We start from the raw sequence: 23,723 nt of genomic DNA, 5'->3' as shown, positions 1-23,723 counted from the left end.
CTTACACAAGCAGTTTGCAAAAGGCTCATTTCAGGGGTTAAGCTGAATCATGCTGCTCAGCTATTAGTTGAAACTCTCGGTGTGGTCAGGGCGTGGTTTGAGTTCTAGGAACATGTTTCTGAGAACTGACACATCTCAGTGGTCAACCCTAATGCTGAGCTGTTATCGTGACTTCTATCTCAACAACAGGACGCTGCCCCTACCCAGAAGCTCTTTTTGCACTCTGCCTACAACATTTGGTTTAGACAGAGGACCAGGAAGAGGAACTTGTATGACACGCTGTTCTAATTCAGATTTACTGGCACAATGTTTTCTTCATTGTATCTTCTTCACACAATCACTCAGTTTAGTACCTTGAAGACTAACTATATGTAATATTACTTAATTACCTTGTACCTCAGTTAATTTCTGTCACCACAAATGTTTTCCACAAGTTCATCTGACTAAGTCAGTAGATAAAGGGCTTCATCTGACTCTGGGTCAGTAGATAAAGGGCTTCGTCTGACTCTGTGTCAGTAGATAAAGGGCTTCATTGCCAAAATTCTGAAGTTTCTCTTTAAGTCAAAATTAAAGCTGAAATGTCTTTGGCCACCATACCAATTAAAACTATAACTGAAATGTATTTGGCCACCATACCAATTAAAACTATAACTGAAATGTCTTTGGCCACCATACCAATTAAAACTATAACTGAAATGTCTTTGGCCACCATACCAATTAAAACTATAACTGAAATGTCTTTGGCCACCATACCAATCAAAACTATAACTGAAATGTCTTTGGCCACCATACCAATCAAAACTATAACTGAAATGTCTTTGGCCACCATACCAATCAAAACTATAACTGAAATGTCTTTGGCCACCATATCAATCAAAACTATAACTGAATTGTCTTTGGCCACCATACCAATTAAAACTATAACTGAAATATCTTTGGCCACCATACCAATTAAAACTATAAATGACATGTCTTTGGCCACCATACCAATTAAAACTATAACTGAATTGTCTTTGGCCACCATACCAATTAAAACTATAACTGAAATGTCTTTGGCCACCATATTAATCAAAACTATAACTGAAATGTCTTTGGCCACCATACCAATTAAAACTATAACTGAAATATCTTTGGCCACCATACCAATTAAAACTATAACTGAAATGTCTTTGGCCACCATACCAATTAAAACTATAACTGAAATGTCTTTGGCCACCATATCAATCAAAACTATAACTGAAATGTCTTTGGCCACCATACCAATTAAAACTATAACTGAAATGTCTTTGGCCACCATACCAATTAAAACTATAACTGAAATATCTTTGGACACCATACCAATTAAAACTATAACTGAATTGTCTTTGGCCACCATACCAATCAAAACTATAACTGAAATGTCTTTGGCCACCATACCAATTAAAACTATAACTGAAATGTCTTTGGCCACCATATCAATCAAAACTATAACTGAAATGTCTTTGGCCACCATACCAATTAAAACTATAACTGAATTGTCTTTGGCCACCATACCAATTAAAACTATAACTGAAATATCTTTGGCCACCATACCAATTAAAACTATAAATGACATGTCTTTGGCCACCATACCAATTTAAACTACATCAAAAGAGTTCCTCAAGAGGTCCATAGTCTTGAGATAGTGGCTGGGTTGGAGACCCCACAGCTGCATGGTGGCTCACCAAACGTGCATAGAGAGCTGACTGCAGCAAGGTGTACTGCTTAACTAGGATGTGGTCCTAGTTGGAGAGTGGCTTTAGGGTGGAGTACACTTCCAACAGCAGGCATTCCCTTCAACACGTTACAGAAGATAATGTGGAGATAGAGATGGGTAGTATTTCTGTTATATGTATTTGAAATACATATTTCAATGACTTTTGAGTATTTAGTCATTTGTATTTCACTGGCCTGAACTGCAATCCTATGTATTTTGTAACAAGATTCTTTTGAGACCTGTAATTTGTGAAAACATTGTTGTTGTAAAATAATACATATTTTTCTATTCCATTTTATATAGGGGTTGGTAAGGTTGTGTCCCCGTTTCATCCTGCATTGGTATCAGCAGTCTGATAGTACTATGGTTTGATAAGACTGTCTGGTAAATGATAACATTGGTATCAGCAGTATGATAGTACTATGGTTTGATAAGACTCTGCTAAATGACAACATTGGTATCAGCAGTATGAAGGCACTATGGTTTGATAAATTTACTAAATATAAATGTATATGTAAAAATGTTGATAAATACTTTGTTGAGGGAACATGTACTTGATACAATTGTAATATGTTGTTGTCTCACCTAGCTGTCAGAGAGAATATAGTAGACGGTTTCTGTCAAAAAATGATTGATGAGTTTTTCCTGTGCTCTGTGTTTATGACCTTTTAAGGACATCCTGTCTGGATGTTCTCACACTATTGTTTTACCTTTTGTTTAACTCGGCAAGTCAGTTAAGTACAAAATCGTATTTACAATGACGACCTACCCAGCCAAACCCGGACGCTGGGCAAATTGTGCGCCGCCCTGTGGGACTTTAGTGTGTGTATTATAGTGGGTATTGTAGTGGGTAGTGTGTATTTAGTGTGTATTGTAGTGTGTAGTGTAGTGTGTATTGTAGTGTGTAGAGTAGTGTTTATTGTAGTGTGTAGTGTAGTGTGTATTTAGTGTGTATTGTAGTGTGTAGTGTAATGTGTATTGTAGTGTGTAGTGTAGGGTGTATTGTAGTGTGTATGTAATGTGTATTGTAGTGTGTAGTGTAGTGTGTATTGTATTGTAGTGTGTATTGTAGTGTGTATTGTATTGTAGTGTGTAGTGTAGTGTGTATGTAGTGTGTATTGTAGTGTGTATTGTAGTGTGTATTGTAGTGTGTATTGTAGTGTGTATTGTAGTGTGTATGTAGTGTCTATGTAGTGTCTATTTAGTGTAATGTAACTTTATAGTGCAGCTGTTTCTTTGAAGTAAAGCACATGTTTGAAATAAAAAGTAATGGCCTGGTGATTGATGTGTGTATTATAGAGTAATGGCCTGGTGATTGATGTGTGTATTATAGAGTAATGGCCTGGTGGTTGATGTGTGTAATATAGAGTAATGGCCTGGTGATTGATGTGTGTATTATAGAGTAATGGCCTGGTGATTGATGTGTGTATTATAGAGTAATGGCCTGGTGATTGATGTGTGTAATATAGAGTAATGGCCTGGTGATTGATGTGTGTATTATAGAGTAATGGCCTGGTGGTTGATGTGTGTAGTATAGAGTAATGGCCTGGTGATTGATGTGTGTTATAGAGTAATGGCCTGGTGGTTGATGTGTGTATTATAGAGTAATGGCCTGGTGGTTGATGTGTGTATTATAGAGTAATGGCCTGGTGGTTGATGTGTGTATTATAGAGTAATGGCCTGGTGATTGATGTGTGTATTATAGAGTAATGGCCTGGTGATTGATGTGTGTATTATAGAGTAATGGCCTGGTGATTGATGTGTGGTGTCGTGACCTTGTTGAACTTAAAGAAAATGTGTTTGAAAATTTGAAACAGTTGGGAGATTTTTTTATTTAATTTATGGAGCTGCTGTGTAGTGAGCTTGTGACCCTTTATAGAATGAAAAGTAATTGCCAGGGTAGGTCTGCCTGAGTATAAGTAAGTGTTAGACCTGTGTCGTGTCTTTAGCTATGCCGGATTAAGTGATATGACATGCTAACCTATAAAATTCTTTCTCTGTAATTAATATTACCTGATTAAGCTAATCATGTAAATGTAATTAACTAGAAAGTTGGGGCACCACGGAAGAACGTTTATAGAGCCGTTATCTTCCGAATAACCTCTTAAAATACTTAGTCATATTTTACATCGATAGCAGTCAATATTAACCCTTATCTTATTTTCAGTCTCATAATGAAAGTTGTAAATTCTTGGCTATCTTCACGAACCCTGGCTAACAAGTTGAATCAGCAATACAAAATTGGGTTTAATTATTTATTTACTAAATACCTAAACTAATCACACAGAATTACAAATACACCGAATACAATTGATGTCATACATGATGGCTGGTTACACAAAGGGAAGGGGGTTGGGCTTGAATGAAAGAGCGGGAAGATTTAGGAACAAAGAAACAGCAGCTATGCTATCGTAAATACATTATCTTATGCATTCTAAATTACCGCCCATTTGGAAAAGGAAAATGCAATAAATATTTACTCCGGTAAATATTTGCTTCGGTAGATTGGTCGTAGATGCTGGCCGGGTTGGCCAACAGATCTTCCTGTCCTCGGAAGAATGTCTCTGGTGGTAAATTGGATACGTGGTGGTATCTTCGTCCGTCTGTTAGACTGGATCCGTCGTCTGTCCTTTCCTAGCCCCCGTCTACAGCGGCCGCTGCTAACTCAACGGCTAGGAAGTTTCACTTCTGTAGTGAATAAGCTCAAAGTTCACACCATTCGCCACCAAAGCTCACACCGAGGTTGGCTTAGTTCTGTACTTGACATGTGTGTCCTTCTAACGTAGAGGCAGCAGACCTCACGTACTGGAACAATGTGGTTATCTTTTCGTCAAAGGCTTATATAGTGGAGAGGGGGAAGGATGTGTTTCATCGTTTATAACCCCTGTCTCTTCACAGGGGTGGGCCACTGATCAAGCAGGGCACTTTCCTTATGAAAACCCAATTCTCTCATTTGGAAGCTAAAATTACATTTAATCTCCTAACAAATAATTTCAATATCAAACATTTCAATTGCATAACAATTCCATGTGACTCTGATAACTAGAGGGTGTATACTTTCCCAGGTACAGTTTATGTCGTCCTGTCATCAGTCATAATGTCTCAGATGACAACCGAACTGATATCCATACTCATTACGTTCCAAAGCATATTTCCAACTGGTTTTATTACCAAAATATGGTTCCTTTCCCCATTTGTTTGATGTTCCCAGACTCTCTATATTTAACAGGACAGCAGTCCTTCAGGACAGAAAGAGAGGGGAAGGGAGAAAGGTATTTATGGGGGGGGTCATAAACCTTACCCACAGGTCAACGTCATGACAGTCCCCCCATGTTGGGTTCAATCTTGCGATTAACCTGCATGTTGTAAACCAACATAAAAATGAACGTGGGTTGTCCTGGTTGTGGATCATCGTTGTGGTCCCCATCTGGCGGTCGACCCGGGTAGGGTGTCTGCAAATGAAGAAGTCCGCTCCAAGGCTGGGCAGCAGATGTCCAGTTGGTGGTTGCTATTGCAGTCCCCCCTCTGGTGGTCGACCCAGGTAGGGTCTCTGCAAATGAAGAAGTCCGTTCCATGGCTCGGCAGCGGATGTCCGGATTGGGATCGCCGTTCTGGACCCGTCGTCTGGTCGTCCAGACTGGAATATCTGGGCAGTAACTTAGGCAGATGTTAACAACGCACGCACACACACTCATGAAATATATCATTACATTTCCTCCCAAATGAGCGGCGTTGTGGCACTAACTGATGGTTGTATGGGGGAGTTGTTTATGGCTTTATCACTTTCTATGTGCCGAAGAAAATGAAACAACATGAATGAAAGCATAAACAAAACAAAATATAGTTATGCCACCTTAATCATCTAATTGGACTGTATTCTATCTACGTCCATTGTCTTGGCAAAATGACCCTATCATGGCATTGTCTAATGTCATATTTAGGGCTTTCCTAATTTGCGGGGTGGCGCTTAGGGTACTATCCTAAGTTGACAACTATATGATAAGTCTACAGCTGTAAGGCACCAGTTTTGGGCAGTCTACAGGGATGACCTATGGACTTCTGGTTAGAAAACTGGTGATTGCTGTAGAGTCAAAGGCCTAGAAGTAAATGTTCAACTTTACTAAGGCTGGTATTTTGCTTGGACCCTTAACCTCTACGGGCCACGGGGGCAGTATTGAGAATTTTGAAAAAAATATGTGCCCATTTTTAACTGCCTCCTACACCAACTCAGAAGCTAGGATATGCATATTATTAACACATTCGGATAGAAAACACTCTGAATTTTCTAAAACAGTTTGAATGGTGTCTGTAAGTATAACAAAACTCATATTGCAGGCAAAAACCTGTGAAAAATAGATTTAAAAAAATGAGAATTTTGTGACTGTACTATTTAGTGTCATTGTTTTAAAGATACCACAGTGAGAAAGGATTCAGTTCGCAACTCCTACTGCTTCCACTAGATGTCAACGATCTTTAGAAAGTTGTTGGAAGCATCTGTCATGAATACAGACCGAATTAGAAAGCTTACAAGTTGACACGTCATCACTTCATTTTTTGCGCCTGCGCATGAATCTGAGAAGAGTGCCTTTGTCATTATCGTTTATTCTAGACACTTGATAGGTTGTGTGAAAATATTACTGATGTTTACTGATGTTTCACGTTAAAAATGGACCAAAAGATTAATGCTGAACAACGTTTGACATGTTTAAGTGGTCCTAGCATAAATCCTAATTTGATGTTCCGTTGTGCATGTGCGTTTATGCTTACACAATCGCGCATGTCAAGGGAAGAAAACCAAGTATCCTGGCAGATTACAACTTGTTCAGAATGAGTCTGACGTAGTCAGGTAATTTTCAGGTCAATGCCTGGAGGTCAGTCAGAATTGGTGTCAAGGGAGTCTGTAGTAGTTTTCTACAAGTCACAGTGTCTTCCACTATTGTAGTGGCGGTAGGTATGAAGTCTATTTCATAGCTATGTTATCCACGGAGGAGCTAACCTCACGACGGAAGTACTCTTTAAGTATTGGACCAGTCATACGTGGTGTGATCATGGTTCATGACTTCTAATAACTTTTCTCCTGAATGGAGGGTCCTATTTATTAGTGGCATGTGTTAACCATTGGAAGAGTGCAATGGAGATTCCCTTCCCCGTGTTGCACTCTGAGTGACTCCTATGTCGCTATTATCAATAGCAATTTAACTTGTGAGGTTACTAATCCTCTTACTGAGTGTTGCTGGACTGACTGTGTTATTGGTACTGGTATTCAAGGGGTCCAGTTGTCCTACCGATTTATTCTGAAATATTATCTACCGGAACACATGATTGGAGCATATTACTAGTTGTATTGTAGTTGAACCTACACATGGCAAGGAATGATTATTGTTGCCATTTGTTTTGGAGGTGGACAAGTCCATTGGACTTCCTTTACAACCAGTGTGGAACACCTCAGTACTATCTTAGATGTGTTCTAAGATAATCCCTGTCTAGGGGCCTGTCTGCTCCTCACTGTTCTCATAGGGGAGTTTACAACTAGATTTGATTTATGCTCTGGCAGCCTCGTATGGTGTTGTCCGTAGTCTCGACCCCCCCCACCGGCCTCGATGAGGCTAATCATGGGTCTGGGCTACTATTCCCCCCCTTTGTGTCTCGGGACCCCCCCACCAGCGGGTGGTGTTGGTGTCCGAGGCGCAAACGAAAAGGTCGGACCCTATGTACGATTTGTCAGTGGCCGCGTTATTATGAGAATGGCTGTAACCTTTCAACCAAATCTCCTGGTGTTTGTGCTTCAACACCCTCAGTGGCTGTCGAGGTCTGTCAGTCACCACCGCGTCCGCATGTGGCAACCTCTTCAGTACCTGCAAACTGAGACGAGGATATCGGTCTGTGATATCGCAAAGTGTTTCACCAGTGGGAGTCATCGGGTCAGTTGCTGGACTGACGCCATTAGTGTCATTGTAAGGGGTGACAGTCCCCAACAAAGCAGAAGGTGTATCATCGGAAGCAGAGTGTACTCTGCGCATCAATTTTTTTCTTGCTGAGACGGCCGCAGTGCTTGCGGAAGTGTCCGAAGGGCAAGAGAAGTTCATCTCAACTACCGTATTGCACGACTGCAAGGAGGAGGGAAGTTGCTCATTCACAGAGACAGCTGGCTCGAAATCATGAAAAGAATGGTCAATCAGATTGGCTGATGGAATGTGTCGAGACATCGTAATATCTCCTTGGATCGGATTCTGCACCAAGAGGTTTCTAAACGTCTTTTTCCCAAGGGACTTCGGGAGAACATTGGTCTACGTTTTGATCGTCCTTCAACCCTTTGTTACCCTTGTGCTCTGACACTTTTTGTGGGTTGGGTGCAGGAACGTAGCGAACGGGTCGATTGTAGCGGTAGTCATGTTGATGGCTACGTACTTTACAGTTATTTCGACCACGAAGGTTATTGGAATCATGGTTTCGTGGTAGAAACTGTTGTTGTGCGTCATCTCTCGACGCTCCAATACCTGATAATGCACCCTCTAACTGGAGTGAGTGCTCCTGGTTAAACTTCAAAACCGAGTGGTCAGGGCTCTTAGCGTTGTGAACTTTTGATGCCTCAAAAGCTGTGCTTGCAAGCTCTCTGAGTTGTAAGATAGGCAAGCCAACGTGGGCTGCAGGGCCCAAGCAGGTAATGAAAGTGGGATACATGTTCGACAGAAACATTTGTTTGAATGGTAACAGCTCTTCCATTCCTGTTTCCGTGAGTAGGCCAAAGTAAGCTGAACGAAGCCTATGATAGAAAGCTTGTGGGTGTTCGTTTCGAGCTTGTTTGACCGTGTTAGCCAGTGAGCTATCGTGTTTGCGAGTCGCAGAACCACTGAATTCTAATTTCAAAGCTGTGGCAAGTTTAGCGTAGTCATTTAGCACGTGTTGCTGTTGTAGGCGAATGAACCTCGTCACGTGTCTATTCGACGTTCGCTTCAACAGGTAAACCCTGTCAGAACACGTAGCGTTCGGGTAGCCACCCAACGCGTCCTCTATGTCAGCTAGGAACGTCTCAGTATCGTTTGGCTGACCTGGAACGGGGTCAAAGGTGGGGAAATTCTTGACGAGTTTGTCAAGGTATTCCGCGCCAAGCGGGCGGAGAGGGTTGGCTTCATCCTGTGGAGAAATTGGGGCTGACAGGCCAAGAGGAGAAGCCAAGCTTTGGCTTTGTTGGCCAAGAGACTCCATATTACTCAGTGCCGAATGGCCAAGAGGAGAAGACTGAGGGACACATGATGGAGGCAATGTCTGAAACCTATCGTCTTCACTCCTTTGAGTACCGGACTCCGGTTGCTTGGATGGGTAGTCATGCTGTAGAGCGTGACCATTCTGGACTTCCTCCAGATGGTACCTAAGTGTGGTCTTCTGCTGCATTGCAGAGTCCACTTGAGCGCTTAGAGTACCGATTTTGACACGTGAGTGTCACCTCTGCTCCTTTCCGTCTCAAACTTATCTGTCATGGTTTGCAGATAGAGGTCTCGAGTACAGAGCGAGAGATTCAGTGATGAGATTTCCTCTGCTTGCTTAGAAATCAATATTTCCATCCTCATCACCTGAGTTCTCTCATCATTCATTTGGTCAGCGACTTCAATAAGTTCTGCTGATTTGTCATCCAACTTTGTCATTGTGTTCATCAACTGATCGTCTTTGGTCTGCAGAATTTGGAGTAGAACATTGTTACCTTGAGTAACGTTCAACAAAACTGCCTGCATGTTATCAAATTGCGCGTTCCTGTTTGTAGATAACTCGACAGATTTATCTAGTTTGGCGTGGACTACATCGCATTTAGTTTTGGCTAAATCGAGTTGTTCCTGCAGATTACGATTTTGTTGGAGAGTTTGTGCTCGTTCATCGTCATAAGTATTTGCAATTACTTTTAATTCTTCCGATTTCAAACGCAGTTCCTCGACTAGCAGAATGTTTTCATTTCCTGCTTTTGTCAATAGTTGCTCAGTTCTCTCCACCTTTGCCCTCATGTTAGCCATGTCTTGCACGTGCTTCAGCTGTGCACTGTGGTATTGGATCGATGCCAACCTTTGATGGCGATACATAAGTGCTAAAGTGGAGAGAACCGTCACAAAGCCTGTGTTTGATGGTTGATTGTGGAGAGCGTTCGCAATTTCGGCTGTGTTTTCGCTAATGTCATAATTAGGGTTGGTATCCCTGCTGAGGTCAGAGATCGATCCTTTTATGGGTTGAGGTTCACTAATTAGCGGAGGAGTGGTGGCCACCTCCTTTGGTAGCTTGCACATTATTAGAAAAATTTAGAGGAAAAATGTTCCTATTTTTTTTTTTGTTTTATGTTTGGGTTTGGAATTCATTGGAAGCTGCAAAGACAAGTTTAATCTATTTATAGATGTTGACAAACCATCAGTACTGTACCAGTAATGTGGAAGTTGGATGTGAATGAATTTGCAAAAGCAAATTGAATGAATTAATCAATGCCAATGATTAATCCTACGTGGGTAGGCTATCTGGGTATTAAACTTGAATTAACCTGAGGGTGCTTCATCCAGGTTAATATGAGAAGTTTTAAAAGTGTCTCATTTGATTGGAAGAACATTAAGGTATGTTCAACAATTTCACTTATTAAATTGAATGAGACGATAATCCATACAATCTCCATTGATTGGATATCATAAGTGTAAACAGTAGATTAAATGTTGGGAACACTCCCCACTATGGTACACTTCTTCCTTGGGCCGAAGCCACATGGGATTCCCGCTGGGGCGGGACTTCTGTCAGTACTGGATTACTGAATGGGTTTTGCAAAAACCAAATTTTACTGATTGATCAATTTTAATGATAAATCAAACCTGTATAGGCTATTTGGGATTTAAACTTTAATTAACCTGAGAGGTTTATTCATCTAGGTTAATGTGGAAAAAAGATTACAATGTCTCATTTAGAAAACTCATCAATTTGGATATTATTTAAACTTGAGAATGTAAATCTGGCAATTTCACTTATTAGTTCAATTGAATAAGACATCGATATCCGTCTGGATATCACGAGTAACGACTTGAGTGTCACCTGACTAATTCTACTTGAAGTAAAGTACTGGTGACTCTTCAGAGGTCCCTGCTGGCACACACTGAAATCGAATGGAAGTACCCAGGGCGGGACTTTCGTTCCGCAAGTCGGATGAATTACAATGTGGCACAAAACAAAATGGCTGTTTTCCCTATTGTTAGCTTAGCATCTGGAGCAAGCTAATGCTACTTGATGCCTGAAAAATGCTCAACATAGGATTCCCTTGGCAAGGGAAAGGTTTTACTTATAACGTATTATGTTCAAACCCTTTTCGGCGATATTTGACAATGTTTTAACCGGAACTCGCGGCAAACAACGAAATGCACCGTGGTCTACAGACAGAGAGATACTTATCGCTGGTCAAGCTAATATCTCCTAAATTTCAATCGGCTGGCTCTTTGTCCTCGCTCGAGAAATTAATAATGACCTAGCCAACACGCGTCTGAAACGCGAGAGGCAGAAATAGCCCAGCGTTTGGCCAAACGCGCTATTTCTCAGATAGCTTTATCAGTCCTCATACAGAGATAGCTTATGCTCGCCACTGACTACCTCAGAGCACAACACGGAGGCGATACTCCAGAGCACACACGCACCAATAATTCCGGTCTACAATTCCCATAATGTATATAATCAACTCGGTATATTATGTAATCTGCTTTTCAATTTTATATAGGCTGAATCAAAATGAAAGCTTCATCCTATTTTAGATTCCTCGCACGGGGGCTCCAATATGTTTATCAAATTGACCCAACGTGCGTCTTAGTTTTAGAGTCCTCACAGGGGGCGCCATATGTCGTGTCTTTGGCTATGCCGGATTAAGTGATATGACATGCTAACTTATAAAATGATTTCTCTGTAATTAATATTACCTGATTAAGCTAATCATGTAAATGTAATTAACTAGAAAGTCGGGGCACCACGGAAGAACGTTTATAGAGCCGTTATCTTCCGAATAAACTCTTAAAATACTTAGTAATATTTTACATCGATAGTAGTCAATATTAACCCTTGTCTTATTTTCAGTCTCATAATGAAAGTTGTAAATTCTTGGTTATCTTCACGAACCCTGGCTAAAAAGTTGAATCAGCAATACAAAATTGGGTTTAATTATTTATTTACTAAATACCTAAACTAATCACACAGAATTACAAATACACCGAATACAAATGATGTCATACATGATGGCTGGTTACACAAAGGAAAGGGGGTTGGGCTTGAATGAAAGAGCGGGAAGATTTAGGAACAAAGAAACAGCAGCTATGCTATCGTAAATACATTATCTTATGCATTCTAAATTACCGCCCATTTGGAAAAGGAAAATGCAATAAATATTTACTCTGAGCTGCGCTTCGGTAGATTGGTCGTAGATGCTGGCCGGGTTGGCCAACAGATCTTCCTGTAAACTCGGAAGAATGTCTCTGGTGGTAAATTGGATACGTGGTGGTATCTTCGTCTGTCTGTTAGACTGGATCCGTCGTCCGTCCTTTCCTAGCCCCCGTCTACAGCGGCAGCTGCTAACTCAACGGCTAGGAAGTATCACTTCTGTAGTGAATAAGCTCAAAGTTCATACCAGTTCATACCATAGCTCACGCCGAGGTTGGCTTAGTTCTGTCCTTGACATGTGTGTCCTTCTAACGTAGAGGCTGCAGACCTCCCGTACTGGAACCACACGGTTATCTTTTCATCAAAGGCTTATATAGTGGAGAGGGGGAAGGAGGTGTTTCATCATTTATAACCCCTGTTTCTTCACAGGGTTGGGCCACTGATCAAGCAGGGCACTTTCCTTATGAAAACCCAATTCTCTCATTTGGAAGCTAAAATTACATTTAATCTCCTAACAAACAATTTCAATATCAAACATTTCAATTGCATAACAATTCCATGTGACTCTGATAAGTAGAGGGTGGATACTTTCCCAGGTACAGTTTATGTCGTCCTGTCATCAGTCATAATGTCTCAGATGACAACTGAAATGAAATCCATCCTCATTACGTTCCAAAGCATATTTCCAACTGGTTTTATTACCAAAATATGGTTCCTTTTCCCCATTTGTTTGATGTTCCCAGACTCTCTATATTTAACACAGGCTATTCAAGTCCTTCAGTAGGGTCAGAGAGGGGAAGGGAGAAGGTATTTATGGGGGGGTCATAAACCTTACCCACAGGCCAACGTCATGACAGTGCATAATTTAGCTTTTATTCGGTTTCTGTGACATATTTCCCTGCTTTGAAAATGGCTGTGTGATTATTTGTGTCTATGTACTCTCCTAACATAATCTAATGTTTTGCTTTCGCTGTAAAGTCTTTTTGAAATCAGACAATGTGGTTAGATTAACGAGAGTCTTATCTTTAAAATGGTGTAAAATAGTTGCTTGTTTGAGAAAATTGAATTGTGGTATTTTAGTAGTTTTTGTATTTCGCGCCGTGCGATCCCATTGGCTTTTGGCTAGGGGTTCCGCTGGCGGAACGGGGTTCCGCTAGAACCCCTAGAGGCAAGAAGTTAACCACATGTACATACTACCTCAATAAGCCTGACTAACCGGTGTCTGTATATAGCCTTGCTACTCTATTTTCAAATGTCTTTTTACTGTTGTTTTATATCTTTACTTACCTACACACACACACACACACACACACACACACACACATACCTTTTTTTCCCACTATTGATTAGAGCCTGTAAGTAAGCATTTCACTGTAAGGTCTACACCTATTGTATTCGGTGCACTTGACAAATAAAACAAAATAAATACATTTTTATAATAATATTATATTATATTATAATATAATAATAATACAAATAAACTTCGATTTGATTAGATTTTGTGCTTGTGGATTTTAATAGGCTCTCCCTCCCTCCCTCCCCACTCTGCAACAGTGTCACCTGTCCAACTCACTCAACTCTCCTCCTGGATCTGTGTAATGGAAACGTAGAGGACGCATACAAGGCAAACAATCGGGAAATCAGACCATAACCTTATCAATCTCCTACCGAGATGCAGGTGAAACACAAAAAAACTGTAGAGAAATCCATTCAGGTCTGGACAGAGGAGAGTAGGGAGGAGCTCAAGGATTGCTTTGACGTCACAGACTGGGTGGTGTGATTTGACTGGTACAGGGATCCCCACGAGTTGACAGACAGCATCACATCATACATTCAGTTCTGTGAGGATACTGTCATTAAAACAACTGTCTGAGTATTTCCCAACAACAAGCCCTGGGTGTCCAAGGACTTGAAAATGTGCCTCACTGACAGGATGTTTGCATTCCTGAAATGAGTTACTGACGCTGTAAAGGAGTTACTGATGCTGTAAAAGGAGATACTGATGCTGCAAAGGAGTTACTGATGCTGTAAAGGAGTTACTGATGCTGTAAAGGAGATACTGATGCTGTAAAGGAGATACTGATGCTGTAAAGGAGATACTGATGCTGTGAAGGAGTTACTGATGCTGTAAAGGAGTTACTGATGTTTTAAAGGAGTTACTGATGTTGTAAAGGAGTTACTGATGTTGTAAAGGAGATACTGATGCTGTAAAAGAGATACTGATGCTGTAAAATAGATACTGGTGCTGTAAAGGAGATACTGATGCTGTAAAGGAGTTACTGATGCTGTAAAGGAGATGGCTGCTGTGGAGATGGTAGTAATGCTGGAGGAGGTCCTGGGTAAACCCCAGGATGTAGAACACAGTTATCTAGCTGCTGTGGTGATGACAGTAATACTGGAGGAGGTCCTGGGTAAACCCCAGGATGTAGACCACAGTTATCTAGCTGCTGTGGTGAAGACAGTAATACTGGAGGAGGTCCTGCGTAAACCCCAGGATGTAGAACACAGTTATCTAGCTGCTGTGGTGAAGACAGTAATACTGGAGGAGGTCCTGCGTAAACCCCAGGATGTAGAACACAGTTATCTAGCTGCTGTGGTGATGACAGTAATACTGGATGAGGTCCTGGGTAAACCCCAGGATGTAGAACACAGTTATCTAGCTGCTGTGGTGATGACAGTAATACTGGATGAGGTCCTGGGTAAACCCCAGGATGTAGAACACAGTTATCTAGCTGCTGTGGTGATGACAGTAATTAGGAACACAGAGGAACAACCTGACAACACACATTACAAAATAACAATAAAAACAAAAGGGGGAGGAAACCACTAAAGGCATTACCATATTGTCATGTTGTAATGACAGGGAGAAACAATGTAACCTCTACAACACTACTTTAGATCTGGTCAAAAGAAGCCTAGTGCACTACGCAGGGAATAGGGAGCTATTTGGAACAGAGACACTAACTCCTGGATGAAAATCTTTCTCTTCCTCATCTGTCCATTTCCCCTCCCCTCCTCCCTTTTCATTCTATTCTATCAGCCACACCACTAGCTCACCTCCACACAATCCATTTACAAGTTAAAGACACACCTTGGAATAAATAACAAAGGAAAACTATTACTAGATGAAGTTTAGTGTTGGATTTTTTATTTCCCATCACCATAAATCATATTTAATCACTGAACAGTAGCAGACCTAACTTCATCTGTTCCTGACTCTGGATAGTGGATAAAAAAGACCATCAATCTCCAATGATATTAAAGTACTATTCTGAACATTAATGATATACTGAGTGGCAAGTCAAGATACCTGCTGGTTTTATTGTTTGGTCAATAGCACCACCTGCTGGACAGGTTTAATGTTGCTGCACTGGGCAGTATGGGAGGATTAAAGATGACACATTTAGGGACGGTTTCCTGGACATCTACATTGAACATTCTTTTTCACAATTAATCTGTTCCATGTCCAGGGAACCAGTCCATATAGTTTAGTTACTATCTGTTCCATGTCCAGGAAACCAGTCCATATAGTTTAGTTACTATCTGTTCCATGTCCAGGAAACCAGTCCATATAGTTTAGTTACTATCTGTTCCATGTCCAGGAAACCAGTCCATATAGTTTAGTTACTATCTGTTCAATGCCACTAAGGAAAATTTGACCAATTGAGAAAACATATCAATGGTTCTGAATGACAACCAATATACATCAACACCATACATCATGATTCATGGAAATGTACAATATTAAAACATTGCAATTACAAAAATATGAAAACATAGAATTTTAATTCATTACATCTTCTGAAGATCAAATCAGTTAAATCATTGTAGATAAAAGAGAGCAGAATGAATCATCACATCTGGGGACCATCACCACCAGCATGACTAGTATCTATGTGGACCCTACTACAGTTTAACCAGCTCAGCTATAGACTACACCAGCATGACTAGTATCTATGAGGACCCTACTACAGTTTAACCAGCTCAGCTATAGACTACACCAGCATGACTAGTATCTATGTGGACCCTACTACAGTTTAACCAGCTCAGCTATAGACTACACCAGCATGACTAGTATCTATGTGGACCCTACTACAGTTTAACCAGCTCAGCTATAGACTACACCAGCATGACTAGTATCTATGTGGACACTTCTACAATTTAACCAGCTCAGCTATAGACTACAACAGCATGACTAGTATCTATGTGGACCCTACTACAGTTTAACCAGCTCAGCAGCACCATCGACATAAAACCCAGGATAGAGGGGCTGAGTGAATGTGTTCTGGACTCTGTGGAGGAGGGTCATTGTGTCAGAGACACTGTAGAAGGACAGAGTACCTGCCTTGTGATCCAGGTACACTCCTACTCTGGAGGACTGAGGGCCTGATACTTTAGTCTCAACATTATTGTGTATGAAACAATAACCACCTCTACAGCATTGTAAACTCCAGGAATTGTTATTGAGTCCAAATAAATGACCTGTTGTGCTGATGTCTTTATATGAGACTGCTGTATAAACCCTGTCTCCACTCCACACTACCTCCCAGTAACAGCGTCCAGACAGACCCTCTCTACACAGAACCTGACTGTAGTTGGTGAATCTGTCTGGATGGTGAGGATATGGTTGGACTTGGCGTGAATTGGTCGCCTTTCTGTTCCCTTCAGTCAGAGAGAGGTATGTGTGTGCTGTGTTTGGGTCCAGTGTGAGCTGACAGGAATCTGGGAGAAGAGCAGAGCAGAGACCAATGATGGGAGTCAGAAGAATAAGTTAAGTCAGATACTGTATCTACCCTGTCTTTGATTAGAGCACAGCAGAGATCAAATCAGAGAAATATGAGGAATCAGATAGATACCCAGTCTTTGATTAGATCTACTATTGCTATATATTTCTAGAGGGATTGTTAGGAGTGTCAGTAAAAAGAGACTGTTAGTTACTTCACAATAAAGAGACTCACATTGTAACAACTGTTCTCTGGTCTTGGGCTCTGGAGGCAGTACAACATCCACTATATTTACTACAGACACACAAACACATTGACAGAGAGAGGGAATGTTATCATCATACCATTTTCCACATGTATATGACTAGTAGGGAACTTTCAATGGTCTAAAGTTGATGTTCTTATTGTTTTCAACACACCTGTAGTGGAGATCTTGGTCCATTCTCCTTTAAGGAAGTCTTCTAGTTTCTCTCTCAGTTCAGACACAGTCTTACTCACATCTTCAAAGTACTGAAGAGGACGGACAACGATGCTGGGTAAGTCTGAAGATACACTGATACTGGAGAGAGACTTATAACTTAAATAAGATTGATAACTCTGGAGAGAGAAGAGAAGAGAGACAGAAAGACATATAGATACAGATATACTGATAGACAGACAGTAGAACAGAATAATTGAGAGTTTCACATTCAGTTCATTGTCATATCACATGTAACAAGGCAGTTTAGTTACCTGGAGGAAATGGATGTGATCCTCTGTGTGTGAGAGCTGCTCCAGCTCAGTGCTTCTCTTCCTCAGCTCAGCTATCTCCTGCTTCAGTTGCTCCAGGAGTCCTTCAGCTTGACTCACTTGAGCCTTCTCTTGGGCTCTGATCAGCTCCTTCACCTCAGAGCTCCTTCTCTCAATGGAGCGGATCAGCTCAGTAAATATCTGATCACTGTCCTCCACTGCTGCCTGTGCAGAGCGCTGTTAAGAGAGAGAGAGATAGAGAGAGAGACAGAGACAGAGACAGAGACAGAGAGAGAGACAGAGACAGAGACAGAGAGAGAGACAGAGAGAGAGACAGAGAGAGAGAGACAGAGACAGAGAGACAGTAGGTAGTGGCCATTTTAGAAAATTATGGGACATATAGTCTTTGGTTGCATGCTATTTTATGTCAATCATATGGCTGCTTGTAGCCTATAACTGATACTTCGTGGTCTTATGCTGCCATCTATTGGAAATATTTACCAATTAAAAGTTATTAATTCAAGTAAAGACATTGGTGAGGCAGCTGAGAAATAAAGTGTATTTTTCTTATTAATTAGAGAGATCAGTCTCAAACCTGCCCCACCTATCCAACGCCAATTGCTGGACTTTCACATTGAGGTTACTATGTCACCCAGTTCAAACCACATTTAACATATAAAACAAAAGAGTCCTGTTTATCAAGTGTTCTGCCTTGCAATAATAAATATAATAAAATAACTAATAAAAAGCAAATGCTTAAATAGGTTTTATTTAAAAAATAACAAATGCTATTTAGTAGTAAAATGGTATTTACTAACATAATATTATTACTAAAATAGTTGTAGGCTACCCTACCCTAGAATTAGGGTTCAGGCTAAAATAGGTTATTCGTAGGGTTAGAGTTTCTGTACAGCACTTTGTGACATCTGCTGATGTAAAAAGGGCTTCATAAATACATTTGATTGATTGTTAGGTTCAGGGAATTTAAAGAGAAAAACGGTATGGGTTTATATCTCTCTTGCTCTTCCCTGTGGTCTTCTGTGGGTACTACATACCTCATTCACCACAATTGATAGGCTCATAATCTGAGGTAGCAACTGAGTCAGATAAGTAAAATAAGAGCTGTTTATTCAATACAACTAATAGGAGCTGGCAGGGTGAAACATGACCTAAAATAAGACCTGTTTGTTCAATACAACTAATAGGAGCTGGCAGGGTGAAACATGACCTAAAACATGACCGCTTTTTGCGTTTAACTACGGCAAACAGCTGGGACATATGGTAATGTTATATAACTGGGCTCCTTTTTCATATGCAATGAACTAGTTATATCAGTAAATGTGGTTAAAAATGTAGTGTCCAGCCTAGTCCTAACCCCCGCTGCCGGCTGGTCGCGCTTGTCTGCCCTAAACAAACCCTGTGTACCACCCCCCTCAATATGTTGTATTACCGCCCCCAACTGGACAATAATATAAATCTATTTTACTTTGTGATACAAAATGGGAAAAGGAACATCTCATATTTTTTCAAATAAAACAACATCCTTCCAACTAACCCTACACTCCACTACTTTGACCCTATCTGCTCCTGCACCATGCCAACTAACCCTACACTCATTAAAAACCCACTACCCCATTCCACTACTTTGACCCTATCTGCTCCTGCACTATGCCAACGACCTGGGAGGACGGGACACCACCACTCAACACACCCTGGAACTCTTCTGAAGTCAAATCTCATATGACCAAATACTTCTCTGGTTCTGAGCTCTTCTCCACACCTTCTACCTCACTTAACTCTCCCTCATTCATTAACATTTCACCTCCAGAACTCAGTCTGGCGCACGGCTCTCTCTGTTTGCTCTTGAATTATAACATTTGAAATGTCTCTATTCTTTTGAAAATAAATGTTGTGTAATGTTTACTGTTCATTCATGATTGTTCATTATCTGCCACGGGTTTCTCGCCCTTCAAGTGTTCCTTGGGATGTCAGCCGCCGCTCTTCCCCGAGCAAGAGGAGGAAGTCAGCACTCCCTCTGCCCAGATGTTCTTCTGCCGCTGTCGCCGTACCTGGAAGAGAGCCCGGGCCTCTCTTTTGAAGACCACTCCCAGGTATAGGAGACAAGCGGATCACCACCGGACCCCTGCTCCACGCTATCAACTCGGGCAGAGGGTATGGCTCTCCACCCGGGACCCTCCCTACAGGTAGAGTCCAATAAACTATCCTCCTGATAACCTCTTATGGACAGACGTTCCGCTAGCGGAACCCCTAGCCAACTGCCAATGGCATCGCACCGCACGAAATACAAAACCAACTAAAATACCACTAAAATACCACAATTCAATTTTCTCAAACATATGACTATTTTACACCATTTGAAAGATAAGACTCTCGTTAATCCAACCACATTGTCCGATTTCAAAAAGGCTTTACAGCGAAAGCAAAACATGAGATTATATTAGGAGAGTACCCAGCCAAAAATAATCACACAGCCATTTTTCAAGCTAGCATATATGTCACAAAAAAACAAAACACAGCTAAATGCAGCACTAAACTTTGATGATCTTCATCAGATGACACTCCTAGGACATTATGTTATACAATACATGCATGTTTTGTTCAATCAAGTTCATATTTATATCAAAAAACAGCTTTTTACATTAGCATGTGATGTTCAGAACTAGCATACACACCGAAAACTTCCGGTGAATTTACTAAATTACACTTGATAAACGTTTACAAAATACATAAATTATTTTAAGAATTATAGATACAGAACTCCTTTATGCAATCGCAGTGTCAGATTTTAAAATAGCTTTTCGGCAAAAGCACATTTTGCAATATTCTGAGTATATAGCTCGGCCATCACGACTAGCTATTCAGACACTCGCCAAGTCGAGGCTCACTAAACTCAGAATTACTATTAGAAAAATTGGATTACCTTTGCTGTTCTTCGTCAGAATGCACTCCCAGGACTTCTACTTCAACAACAAATGTTGTTTTTGTCCCAAATAATCCATAGTTATATTGAAATAGCTCCCTTTTGTTCGTGCGTTCCGGTAAATATCCGAAGGGTGACGCATTTCGTGACAAAAAATGTCAAAATGTTCCTTTACCGTACTTAGAAGCATGTCAAATTCTGTTTAAAATCTATTTTTATGCAATTTTCCTCGTAAAATAGCAATAATATTCCAACCGGACGATATTGTATTCATTCAAACAGGTGAAGAAAAACACTCTCGTGGCCACGCATCTCCAGGCTCTGAGCCACAAGGCTGACCAAACAGAGCTGCTGGCCTAGAGACAGCAGAGATCCTATTTCACTTTCTGGCGCCTTCAGAGAACCTATGGAAGCCTTAGAAATTGTCACGTTACAGCAGAGATACTTTATTTTTGATAGAGAGGCAAAAGAAGCACCAGAAATTGTCAGACAGGACACTTCCTGTATGGAATCTTCTCAGGTTTTGGCCTGCCATATGAGTTCTGTTATACTCACAGACACCATTCAAACAGTTTTAGAAAATGTAGAGGGTTTTCTATCCAAATATACAAATATTACTAAGATACTAATTATATGCATATTCTAGTTTCTGGGCAAGAGTAGTAACCAGATTAAATCGGGTATGTTATTTTCACCCGGTTGTGAAAATAGTGCCCCCTAGCCCTAACAGGTTTTAACTCTCCCTCATTCATTTCCATTTCACCTCCAGAACTAAGTCTGGCGCACGGCTCTCTCTGTTTGCACTTGAATTATAACATTTGAAATGTCTCTATTCTTTTGAAAATAAATGTTGTGTAATGTTTACTGTTCATTCATGATTGTTTATTATCTACTTCACTTGCTTTGGCATAGTAAAGATATGTTTCCCATGCCAATAAAGACCTTTGAATCGAATTGAGAGAGAGAGAGAGAGAGCTCCATGTTAATGTATAGGGGACATGAGTCAGTCATGGTTACTCATGGTTATGTGATGAGGTAAACACGCCTTTGACTTCTAAATCAGTGTCGGCCCAATAGGGAATGTTCTCTTGATTTAATGGTCAATATGTTGGTTTATCCCACGGTAGACCTGGGTTCAAATCCCGCCGGTTACATTAAGCAGTCAATTCTCTGAAAGGGGTCAAGACAGCCTGTTCCCAACAGTGGGGTCAGTGGGATTGGATAGGGGCCCCTCTATCTCTCTCTCTCTCTGACCGGAGGAGAGAAGTGAAATGGTGTGTCTCCTCTGGTCAACAATACTCACCTTGAAAGACTCCACAGCCTGTTGGAGCTCCTTCAGCTCCTTCTCTCTCTCCTGGAATCTCTGCTGGACCTTCTGCTCACTCATCCCCAGCTGCCTCTGTGGAGAATCACTCTTCAATGAGCTATCAAGCTATATTTGTCCAGTAGATCAATGGTATAGTAATGTGACATAGGACCCATAGTGAGGAAGGTCTGCAATCCTGAGGAAGTCCCTTTACAATATGATATTATGTTGCAATGTGAATGATTATAGTTTTTATGGTAGGCCTACATGTATCAAGGGGTTGAGACTGAACTTTGGACTCATAAAAGGCCATTCAGAATTATAATAGTGTTTGACTTTAGAAAATGGTGATACATTTGGAGAATCTGGGTTAACATATCTATATACTAAAGGTTTGTGTTCATGTTTATTCTGCTGTGGATCCATTTCATTTGAATGATCTCATATTCAAACAGCCTTAGTTCCTACTGTATCTTTAATTCTTTGTTTATCAGACAGTCACCAACAAGTTGTTCTGGTCTTACCTGTTTCTCAGTCCTCTCTGCTGCAGCTGACACTGTATCATGGCCTTTATGTTCATCTTTCACACACAGCAGACAGATACACTGCTGATCGGTACGACAGTAAACCTCCAGCAGTTTGTCATGATGAGAGCAGATCTTCTCCTGTAGTTGTGCGATGGCTTTGACCAGCTTGTGCTTCTTCAAAGCAGGAGATTCATAGTGCGATTGGAGGTGAGTCTCACAGTAAGAGGCCAGACACACCAGACAGGACATGAGGGCTTTCTGCTTTCTGGTCCCAGTGCAGACATCACACACCACATCTCCAGGTCCAGCATAGCACAGAGCAGGAGGGGGAGCAGCCTGGGGTCCTGTCTTCTTCAGTTTCTCCACCACCTCAGCCAACATGTTATTTTTCCTCAGATTAGGCTTTGGAGTGAAGGTCTCTCTGCACTGAGGACAGCTATAGACCCCTTTCAGAACATCCTGATCCCAGCAGCCCTCAATACAGCTTCTACAGTAATTATGTCCACAAGCAGTAGTGACCGGCTCCTTCAGTAGATCCAGACAGACAGAACAACAGAACTGGTCCTGGTCCAGCAGTACTCCCTGCTCAGCCATTTGGACGGTTGTTCACTCTCACACAGACAGACGAGACAGAGACTCAGATCAGTTTCATTTCCACAGAAAATTTTTGTGGGAGGGGGAGGGACTTCCTGGTTCTGCCAGAGGGGTGGGGTTAGAGGGAGGGAGGGGTTAGAGGGAGGGAGGGGTTATAGGGAACGAGGGAAGGAGGGGTTAGAGAGAGGGAGGGAACGAGGGAAGGAGGGGTGCAGGGAGGGAGCCAGTGAGGTAGAAGTTAGAGCAAGGGAGGGAGAGAGAGAACTGCATGCAATGTCTAGAGGGAGACAAAGAGTTTAGTTCCCAGGATAGGACCCTTAATATGGAATACATTAAATAGATTTGTTAGAATATATGAAGGGTAACAGTTTCTATGAAGTACAAATTATAATTATATTAATGACCTTTATAATGCGTTATAAAACAGTTATGTGTTGTAACACTGATTATAAGTGTCTATAATAATTAATACGTGGTTGTAATGAGGAGGGAACTTGATATTGATAGAATGTACTATAGTTGAAATGAATACTGGATGTATTGACTGATCATTGAGAATGATGGAACACTTTACATTACAGTGTGTTTATTTGTGGGTAATTGTTCCTGTTAGTACAGTGGTGTAACAAGTACTGTGATGCCTCATTCTTCCACTGTACTAGCAGCAGTAACCCTCACCAGTAATAAGGCTACTGGAATGGAAAGTGGTACAGGAAATATAAAGTAAGGATTTATACATGTCATCTATGATATACTGTATGTAATGATATGTCTCTGTCTTCTAGATATTATT

General features: G+C 41.0%; 1 protein-coding gene across 1 annotated transcript; it reads right to left on the bottom strand.

Annotated features, from left to right (window-relative positions):
- Positions 1 to 15,465: 15,465 nt before the first annotated feature.
- Positions 15,466 to 23,034, bottom strand: LOC115193078 (tripartite motif-containing protein 16-like). Its single transcript, XM_029752063.1, has 7 exons — positions 22,334 to 23,034; positions 21,807 to 21,902; positions 17,566 to 17,799; positions 17,253 to 17,430; positions 17,068 to 17,127; positions 16,391 to 16,831; positions 15,466 to 15,479 (listed from the first exon to the last, which is right to left on the bottom strand). Exons 1-7 carry the CDS (start codon positions 22,928 to 22,930, stop codon positions 15,466 to 15,468), a joined length of 1,620 nt encoding a protein of 539 aa, XP_029607923.1. The 5' UTR covers positions 22,931 to 23,034.
- Between the last annotated feature and the right edge of the window lie 689 nt (positions 23,035 to 23,723).

The sequence above is a fragment of the Salmo trutta genome, chromosome 4 (assembly GCF_901001165.1).
Source record: "Salmo trutta chromosome 4, fSalTru1.1, whole genome shotgun sequence".
NCBI classification, from domain to species: Eukaryota; Metazoa; Chordata; class Actinopteri; order Salmoniformes; family Salmonidae; genus Salmo; species Salmo trutta.
Note: the sequence above shows the minus strand (reverse complement) of the source record. Positions and strands in the feature narration are given on the sequence as shown.